The 10,404-nt window shown below is 53.1% G+C and overlaps 1 protein-coding gene across 1 annotated transcript in view; it reads right to left on the reverse strand.

The window, feature by feature from the left end:
* LPIN1 (lipin 1) overlaps positions 1 to 8,830 on the reverse strand; it is a 24,410-nt gene extending 15,580 nt beyond the window's left edge. Inside the window, exons 1-3 of the mRNA XM_069102794.1 lie at positions 8,630 to 8,830; positions 5,880 to 5,959; positions 47 to 173 (exon numbers count right to left, since the gene is read on the reverse strand). Of these exons, the coding sequence (XP_068958895.1) occupies positions 47 to 173; positions 5,880 to 5,959; positions 8,630 to 8,779 (357 nt within the window). The 5' untranslated portion in view covers positions 8,780 to 8,830. The remainder of the gene's footprint in view (positions 1 to 46; positions 174 to 5,879; positions 5,960 to 8,629) is intronic.
* Positions 8,831 to 10,404: the final 1,574 nt, after the last annotated feature.

Consider the following 10,404-nt stretch of genomic DNA (forward strand, 5'->3'; position numbering starts at 1 on the left):
GTGTGTGTGTGTGTGTGTGTGTGTGTGTGTAACAGGGGACACTCACGAGCTGGTCCGAGGTCAGGCGCAGCGTCTTCTTGTAGCTCACGCTGGACATCAGAGTGTGGAGGCTGGCACTGGACTGCTTGGCCGACATGGTGTCCTCATCGCTGGAGGACGTCTCGTCCTTCATCCTGGGGGAGCAGAGATGCCCGTGAGCCAAGCTTCTGGACGTGGATGGAGGAAGCGCTAGCCCCGGCTCAGTGAGGGAGCCTGGGGGCCTCCACTAAGTGGGGCCCCCCAGGTGGTCACTCACAACACGGCCGGTGCTCCTCAGTGAACTCCCAGAGATGGGGCAGGGGACCAGGGGGGCTGGGGACAGGCAGGACCCCCTCTCCCATTCATGTCTGCACAGACGGGCTCCCTCCCTGCACTGTGAGCCGGAAGGTTTCTGTGCTGCACACCAAGCCGGCCAACACGACTGGGCTCTGACGGGAGGGACGCTGACACCGCATGAACAGAAAGGCTTGCAGACTCCCAGACCCTCAGAGACCAAAAGAGAACTCCTGTCCTTAGAACCAGCCTCGCACCAGGGCAGGAAAGGTCTTTCTGGTGCCTGGCAGGAACACAGAACTACAGGGGCTGCAGGGGCCGCTCCACCCCAGGCCAGCAGACACAGAAAGTCAGGAAAACCTGGATTCAGATTCTGCCCTGGTCAGTCAACAGCAGCAGCAGCAGCCAGCACTTCTATAGTGTGCAAAGGCTTCCAAAGCACTGAACGGGCTCCATTCTGGTTACACCCAGAGAGGTGGGTGCTGTATTATCCCCATTTTACAGATGAGGAAACTGAGGCAGTCAGGGGGTCACACAGGCTTCGACAGGCATTTGCACTGAATCCAATAAGGGGAACATGAATGGAGACAGATGCTGATTGTCACACCGGGATTAAATGAGCCAACTTCATAAGTACAAGACAGGGAGAAGTGAAAGGGGCAGAAACTTGTCTGAAGAAGAGCCTGTTGGCTTAATGAACCTCACGCCCAACATGGGGGCGCAATCAGCAAACATTCATTTCCTTAAGATCTACAAAGTGCTTGACTGAGTTCTTACAGCCCTGAGAGGTGGGGGCGGTTATATCTTTATAAATTGTTTTAACAGTTTACAAGTGAGAGAAACCGAGGCTGGGAGAGGGGGTCAGGCCACATTCACACGGCTGGGAAATGGACAAAGCAGGATGGGCAGGCGGCGGGTCCTCCCTGGAAAACCCTGACACAGCAGAGCGGCAGAGCGATGGGACCCCGGAGGCAATCCTGCACAAGCCCCCACTGCAGCATCCCCCCCAGCTAGGGACCCAGGGGCAGGGAGCGCCCGCCAAACCAGGCTGCCGACCCCCTGGGGCCAGCTCACAGCTGAGAAGCTCCTCGGGACCGAAACACTCAAAGGGACTTGGTGTCCACACACCCAGCTCTTCCCAGATGGGCCGCTCCCTGCCCACTGCTCCTGGTGCTGACCAAGAGACCAAGGTCAACTCCAGAGGACAGCTCTCAAATCTGGCCCGCAAGCCCCGTGGGGCTTATCTAGGATAGCCCTAGACACAACCAGGTCTGTCTGTGTGTGTCTGTGCATGTGTGTCTGTGTGTACATCTGTGTGTCTCTGTGTGCATGTGTCTGTGTGTGTCTGTATGTCTCTGTGTTTATATGTGTCTGTATGTCTGTGTCTATGTTTACATATGTTTGTCTGTGTGTCTATGTGTTTACATGTGTCTGTCTGTCTGTCTGTCTGTCTGTGTCCTCTTGCCCATCAGAATGGGAGCTCCCTGGACGCGCCTTGCCTTTCCATCTGAACCCTCCGTACTCAGCTGCTAGGGCCTCCTCTGTCCCCCATTCTTTGTTTGTTTTTGTTTTTTTGCCTTTTTTTTTTGGAGGGCAACTGGGGTTGAGTAATTTGCCCAAGGTTACACGGCTAGTTTTATCCTGTGGGTGTTAAGTGTCGGAGGCCGGAACCGAACTCGGGTCCTCCTGAATCCGGGGCCAGTACTTTACTCACTGTGCCACCTCGCCACCCCCTCTGTCCCCCATTCTTTTCTTCTGACCGTGTCTTGGTCTCCTGATGCTGAGCAGAGCGCGTGGCACCTCAGGTCACTGAATGGACGAACCCCGAGGACAACCCTCCAGGCCTGCTCGTCCAAGATCCAAGCTCCAACACAAGGGGCGGCCCGTCCCCACAAAGAACCGGCCAGATGGCTGGGACGGCCGGAGGCCTCAGCTTCAGCCGCATCCGGCAGGAAGATGCCGATGCTGTGGGGAAGCAGTTGGCAGCAGGATGAGAGTGGTGCTGGTGGCAGCAGACGGATGGGTGCCTCTCTCCCGGGACGCCAGAGCAAGCTGTCTGCTCTGGCCATCTGTTTCTCCTGAATTCCTGTTTTTTCAGACGAGGCCGCGTGATGCCGTGTCTGCGAGAGAACCCAGCGAGGGAAAACACAGACACGGGGGCTGACGAGCAGTGACGTGTGGCTGGCCGTCGGGCTGAGGCAGGAGCCACCTGGCCCGGGCACAAAGAGCCCTGCACTTGAGCACCATGATGGCTCCTGGGTGGGGAGTCTGAGGAGCCAGGTTCGAATCCTGGCCACTTCCACGTTCTTCAGCCACCTTCTGTCCCCACTCAAGGTCTCAGCGTCTTCATCTCTGCGAGGAGGGAGGCCCTTCCCAGTCTAAATCAGATCCAGCTTGGCCACTTCCAAGCTGTGCAACCTTGGGAACATCCCTCCTCCTCTCTGACCCTCCACCTCCCCGCCTGTAAAATTAAAGGGCTGGACTGGATGACCTCTGAGGTCACTTTCCAGCACAAAACCAGGATCCCACATTTTGTAGCATCACGGGAGCTGAGTCCGTGCCCTTGCTCCACAAAGGAACCACTCATTATATAAACTTGCAGCTTTCCCAACATCCAGGCATGGCTCACGGTATATATAAAAAATACATGTTTACTTGACTGACATGCATCATTGCCCAAGGAGGAGCAGGACCAGAAGCCCTCAGAGGTGCCTTCCAGCCACAAGATCCTATAAAGATGGGTCAATAAGCATTCATTAAGCACCTGCTGTATACCAAGCAGACAGCTGCACTCGGGAAGGATCCTGCCATGTGTAAATCTCTGAGCTCAGACTCCACCTGACAGCAGCTAAGTCTGAGCTTGTCACAGTGCACTTTTAATGGCATTTTAATTTATCTGGACGGTGATGAGCTGTTTCCTCAATTATAGGACTTCAGGGGGTGTTCTGTGAGTCAAGCCAGGCAATTAGGGAAAGCCTCCAACACCTCTTTTAATCTGCTACATGAACCTGTCATTTCTTCAGGAGTCGAGGAGCCAGGAGCAGCCACATTAAGTAGTGAGCTTTGAAATCCCCCCTCCCCCTGCCCTTTTAATGAACAAACCGCTAACTCTGAGCTCGCCTTCAGGGGAGAGAGCAGCGGCTGCCTGAGTGATCCCAGACGGCAGACGGAATGACGCTTCTGAGAATCGCGGATCTCTGAGCTCGGAGGGAGCGCTGGCTCCACCCGTCCTGGGCCAAGCCTCCCGGCAGCCTGCCCCAGCAGCCCCTGCCGGGTTCTCTGTCTGTGGCCAAGCAGGACAAGGTCACAGCTCTTCCAGACAGCGAGCGTGAAGACTGCACTGTGATCTTGTGTCACAGAAGGGCCTCCCCATCACCCTCACACCCAACACTCACAGATGAACCACGATGGCCAAAGACACCAATACTGACCAGCAGGATAAAGACACAGGTGCGGCCTTTTCCTCCAAGGGGGAATAAACTCAGTCCTCAGGCTTCTGTGCCTCCCTCCCCCTCCCTCGGAGACTCAGCCACCAAGCTCTGGGGATTCCACTCCCTGCAGAGGGGACAGGGCTGGGTCTGGAGGCAGAAGGAGCTGTGTGCGAATCTCCCTGCATGGCCTCTCCTGATCTCAGCTCCTCCTCTGTAAAGTGGGGAGCGCAGGCAACACCCGCCTCACAGGGTTATGCTGAAAATCCGCCGGCCCACCAGAAATCTGGCGAGCATCACCCCTCATCTCCCACAGCCGGGCCTTTGCACAGACTGGAAAGTCCTCCTTCCCTGTCTCGTAACCCCTGACCCCTTTCAAGGCCCAGCACAAAGGCCACATCCTAAGGCTTTACGGGTCTGCCTCCCTGTCATTACTGCCCCCCACACAAAAACAACTTTGCACTTCTCGTGTGTGCGTGTATCTGTGCACATACTTCATATACACACGTGTGTGTGCGTTTGTGTGTGTGTTGTATTTACGTATCAGGATGCTGTCTCCCCACCAGGAGAACATAAGCTCACCGAGGGCACGGATTTCCTCCTTACAGTCAGTTTTGTTGGCACATGGGGGATTAGACATGTTTGTGGATTGACTGGTTGATTCCTGCCCCACCTCCCCAGAGAGCTTGTCCCTTTGTACCCCCAGGCCTCATCACACAGTAGGTGCTCAATAAAGGTTTACTGGATTTAAGAAAAATGAGGCCACGGATATAAAGGGCACACAAACATGCGCTATTCCCATTACTGGTATCTCCACCTCTGTCCCCTAACTATCCCCACTATCCCTGCCCCGCTACAGATGGGCATCGCCACCCAGCTCGATTACACTGAGAGCTCCCTAACAAGCCTCACCTCTCAACTATGAGGCTTTCTCCTCTCTCCTCCCCCTCCCTCCCTCCCAAGCCTCCCAGAATTATCTTTAGAGAGATCTGTTTGCAGTCCTTCAAGGGCTCACTGTGGCTGGTTCCCAGTCAAGTTCAAACTCCCTTGCTCGGCATTCAAGGCCCTCCACCATTTGGCACCATCTTCTTTCCCTAATGCCTTTCATATACTCCAGCCAGACTGGATGACTCCCGGCTTGGTACCCCCATGTCTGTGCCTTTAATCATTCTATTCCTTGCCCTGGCAATGGCCTCCCCAACCCTCCTTATAGATTAAACCCCTGCCATTCTTTTTTTTTTTCTTTTTTGGATGGGGGGAGGGCAGGGCAATTGGGGTTAAGTGACTTACCCAAGGTCACATGGCTAGTTTTTGTGTTAAATGTCTGAGGCCAGATTTGATCTCAGGTCCTCCTGACTCCAGGGCCAGTGCTCTATTCACTATGCCACCTAGCTGCCCCCCTGCCATTCTTTACATCACAACTTAATGCACCACCACTACCCCCCACCAGCTCCAGGAAGCCTTCTGTGATTCCCCCTTGGCCCTTACATAGAACTTTGTCTTACAGATTTCAGGTGTGTCTTACAGCTAAGTGGCACAGTGGCTAGAATGCCAGGGCCTGAAGTCAGGAAGATCTGAGTTCAAATCTGGCTTCTAACACTAGCTGTATGACCCTGGGCAAGTCAATTAACCTTTGTCTCTCTCAGTTTTCTATCTGTAAAATGGGGGTAATAATAGCACCCCCCTTCCAGAGTTATTCCGTAAAGCACTTAGAACAGTGCCTGGCACATAGTGAATGCCATATAAAGGCCAGCTGTAGCTCCCTGTACAGGTGCCCCTCCCTTCATAGGTCTAGGAGCTCTGTGAGGCAAGGACCATGTCTCACAGACTGCATCATCAACCCCCCGCCTGGCCCGGGGCTAAGCACGGGGCTCCACATCATGGGTGTTAAACAGGTATGTGGAGTGAATGGCTAAGGTTATCACACCCACTTCACAAAGCAAGGAAATGATGCCCCAAAAAGGAGAAAAACTGCTTGAAATCACACGGCGAAGGCAACGGGAAAGCAGACGACGGCGTGACCTTCCCTGGGTGGTCCCTGATCACGGGGGCAAAGGCAGCTCCCCAAACAAGGGCCGCCATCAGTGCCGCCCAAGCCCAAGCAGCCCAAGGTCTGTCCCACCCCAGCTCGGGTCATACCTGGTCCCGATGCTTAGCTTGGACGGCTGCTCCCCGATGATCAGACCCTTCCCGGACAAGCACTGCTCTGGCTTGCTCTCCTAGGAGAGGGGTAAGAAAAAAGAGTCAGAGGGCCCTAGCCCCAAGGGGGGCTTGTCTGTACAAAAGAAGACACCACCCAATCCCGGCTGCCTTCTGAGAGGAGAGGGGCACGAGGGAGAAATCAAACAGAAGATGCCCATGAAAACTCATCTTTTTAAAAAAACCTGTCTGCCAATCCCCGCTCCCTACCACCAAGAAAGTATCGCAGGAATGGCCAAAGAATCCTGGGGTCAGACTCAAAGCTAGACAGGAGCTCCAAGGTCGCTGGGTCCAGTCCCCTCATCTTACAGATGAGGAAACTGAGGCCTGCCCAAAAGGGATTAAGTAACTTGTCCAAAGCAGCTGGGTGGCACAATGGACAGAGCACTGGGCCTAGAAACAAGAAGACCTGCATTCAAATCCAGCTTCAGACACTTGCTGTGCGACCCTGGGCAAGTCATTTGCCTCTGATTGACTGTTCCCTCATCTGTAAAATGGAGATAATAACAGCAGCTACATCCCCAGGGCTGTTATGAGGATCCAGTGTCGTAATGGTAAAGCCCTCAGCACAGGGCCTGGTACACATCATTATATAAATGTTGGCTAGCACCATTATTATCATCTAGTGTAAGAATCAAATGAAAAAGCAGCGTTTAGCACAGTACCTAATACACAGTAAGTGATTAATAAGTCTTTCCTCCCTTCCTTCTTTTGAATAGGAAGTGGCACAGGAAACCCTTCAGTGGATCCCATACATCCGCCGTTAAAGGTAGCAGCCCTTAGGCACCTTTGTCCTTGCATAAATCTTGCCCTTTCTCTCTGTAAATCCTCCAGGGAGGATCCTGGAGGGCTCCTCTGCCAGAGACCTGAAGCAGCGAGTGGACAGGGGGGCAGGGCTCAGGTGGGCGTCCGCTCCTGGTCAGGCTCACAACAGGATCAGCCCTCTCTCTTTCTGAGCCAGCTCAGTGCTCACGGACACCACAGACTTTCCTTCTCACACTCAGGCCAAGTCCCTGCACCCAGAAATGAGGTGGGGCCTGCGTGTCCTCACCCCCCACTCCCTTGGGACCCCAAGGCCGGACTGAAGGGACCAGCAATGCCCTCGCGGCCCGTGCCAGCTCCCTCTTGTGGGTCCCCACCCTCCGCAGGGCCTTCTTGGGGACACGCTCTCCCTTTGGCTCCCAGAGGCTGCTCCTCCCAGGTCTCCACCCGTGTGGTCTGGGTCTCCACTGCAGGGCCTCCGCCATCTCTTTGGCTCGAAGCACTGGCATCCCCAAAGCCCTCGGATTTCCCCCTACGTCCCTCTCTTCTCTGCCCAGACTTCCATCTACGCCATCTCTGAGACGGGTCCTTTCCTCACCTCCCCCGGTCTCACCCCTACTTTAAGCCTGCATCATCCCAGCTCCTACTCTCTCCTCTCTCCCTCCCCTCCTCCCCACCTGGCCCTCTGCTCACAGTCTTCAGAGACTCTCCTCTGTCTCTCCTGGCCAATCCGCCTCCCCGCGACCTCTCCGGACGTACTCCTCCCCATAGTGTTGTCCACCCTAGGCTTTGCAAGGGGCTGCCCAGTGTGCAGAGAACCCCTCCCACATTCACTTCTTAGCTGTTCTGGGGGTTTGGCTCTGGGGTTCCCTCCCTAAGCCAACCTTTCCTGATCCCCCTCCTTTGTAGGGCTCTCTCCTCCCTGAAACTACCTTTGTTTACTTAGATGCACATATGTGTTGGATTCCCCACCAACAGAACGTAGTCTGCGGGGGGCAGAAGCCGTACTGGATTCCCAGGGACCTACACAGTGCCTTGTATATACTAAGTGCTTAATAAATGCTGCCAAGTGAGCTCCCTGTCTCTAGAGGTCTTCAATCAGAGGCTTTGTGGTGACTTGCCTACGATACTGTAAGTGGGGCTGGACCAGAGGACCGTACCAAAGTGCCTTTCCCTGGAAGGACAGAAACACACCCTGCAAACTTTGGACTATAAGCAAATAGAAATTACTCAGTTAGTCAAGCAATAAACGTTTATTAAGAGCCTACTACATCTATGCCAGGCACTGTGCTAAGGGCTGGGGATACAGAGAACAGCAAAAGGCAGCCCCTGCCCTCGAGGACCCCCAGTCTAATGGGGGAGAAGCTACTGCGCTTGTCTCTCTTCCGAGACCTTCCCAGACTCCAGCTGCTTTGGACACTCCCAGGCTGTGCCAGAGCACTGGAGAAAGATCCTCCCATCCTTATGCGGGGTGGAGGAGTGGCAGTGAGCCTAGCATGCTGCCTGAACACAGTAGGGGCTTAATAAAGGCTTATTAACTGACTGACTGGAGAGAGACAGATGTGGGAAAGCCAGAAACAAATGAATGACCACATACAGGGAGAGATCATTAATGAGGGGCTATCAGCCCTATCAGAGAAGGGGCACGCCACACAGATCCATCCCCTTCCCTGTGCTGTTGAATATTTTGGATAAAGGACCCTGCTACAAATCCTACAAGTCATCTGACCCTAGAAAAGACAATTCATCTCTCTGGGCCTCAGTTTCCCAGTCTGTAAAATAAGGGATTAGACTTGAAGACATCTCAAATCCCTTCTAAGGAGGGTTGTTTTTGATCAGACACAGTCGGACGAAGGAGACGGCCCGGGCACAGAGGTCCAGAGGCCGCTCGCTCGGGAGCCCACTGCGCATTGTCCAGGCTCGCTTACCTCTTTGACCGTGTTCCGTCCCCTCCATGAGAACCACCACCGTCCTCCCTTCCGGGGCATCTTGTCCCTCACAATGGACTCCACTGTGGCCTGTTGCAAATGGATGGGACATAAATAACAGAACCGAAAGGGAAGGACGGAGCATTCCATGCAAACAGAAAAACCGTACGGGCGACACAATGGGAGCCAAAAGAAGAGGGACGTACAGGCTGGGGGCCGTAGAGCTTAGAAAAGCAAAGCTTAATGGTGTCCAGAATTATATGGAGGTAGCTTAAGCATGAATACTTAAGAAAATGTTAAAAAAAAAAAAGAAAAAGAAAAAACCAAAGGAAGAGGGAAAAAGACCAATAAAGAAAATATTAGAAACCACTAGCAATTAGTAAGCAAGGCAGCTCATGAACGGTTAGATGTTTCCAGGCTAAAGCACCTGCTTGCAACAACCGGGTAGGCGAGCCAGTAAAAGCATCATGAGCCCAGTTTACAGAGGGGGGGGTGGAACCAAGACCCCATGAAGGGGAGCCAAGTAAGTGCCCAAAGTATCCCCCTAATTAGTGTGAGGGCAGAGCAGGGACCAGAAGCCCCACACTCGGGCCACGCAGTGGAAGAGGACCTGGTGATTGCAAATGTCTTCTCCAAAAGACCTCTGACAAAACAAGATCCAGAGGAATCGGGCCAGAGGTACGGGACGGAAACTGTTTCAAATGACACTAAGACGCATGGATAATATTTGTTCCTTTACTAACAAAATTGCTCATTCTCATTTTGAACCTGAAACAGGGAGACACTCAACTTTTTTTGTTGTTTTTCCTGGGTTTTTTTGGTTTTTGGTCTTTTTAGGGGGGGAAAGCAGGGCAATTTGGATTAAGTGACTTGCCCAAGGTCACACAGCTAGTAAGTCCTCCTGACTCCAGGGCCAGTGCTCTATTCACTGCACCACCCAGCTGTCCCCAAGACACTCGACTTTGATGTCATACATTATACTCAAATCAGTTTAATTAAGCTAGAAAGATTTAGTGGGGCCCTGTTATGCCTGACATTATGGTCCTGGAGAAAGCCCAGTCCTGCCCTTCAGGAGCTCACAGTCTGGCAGGCAGGGGCTGGACTTACATGAAGAACCACAAATGACCAGGACCATGCAGGAGTAACATGGAATGTCAAAAAGAGAAGCAGGAGGGACTGAGGGAGAGAACGCCAGCTGAGCGGAATGGGGAGGGGGCGGCATCTGACTCAGCCGGGAAGAAAGAGAGTGATCCCAACAGGCAAGCACGAGAGGGAAGGCAATCAGGCATGAGAGACAGGCCAGGCAAACGTGTGGAGGGGGAAGGCAGAACAGCAAAGGGTCCCAAAGCATTCACGATGACTGCAAGCAACATGAGCCCAGGCTGAAAAGGCAATCTGGCAACCGCAAAGGGCCTTGAATGCCAAGCTAGCGGGTGAGCATTTTATCCAAGCAATAGAAAAACAATGAATCACGAGGAAAATGTTTGTCTTCTGATTATCCTGATGGAAATGAATGCTTACTATGTGATTAAATATTCATCCATGGTTTCCTAATTCCTTCCTAACAACCAAATATCTTTATGTAAACACCTGAAGGATATTCCCACTACCCAGTAAGTGTTCTTTAATGCTCTGGGGAGTTCCAGAGACCAATGCAAGGAAGAAATGTTAGTCAACTTCACAGGTAAGTGAGGAGAGAGAGAGAGGAGAGAAAAGAAAGAAAGAGAAACAGAGAGGGGGGAGAGAGAAGGAGGGAGAGACAGAAAGAGAGGAAA

Source organism: Petaurus breviceps, unplaced genomic scaffold (assembly GCF_028583685.1).
Source record: "Petaurus breviceps papuanus isolate PSGF00001 unplaced genomic scaffold, PetGlider_PUasm1.0 556, whole genome shotgun sequence".
Taxonomy (NCBI): domain Eukaryota; kingdom Metazoa; phylum Chordata; class Mammalia; order Diprotodontia; family Petauridae; genus Petaurus; species Petaurus breviceps.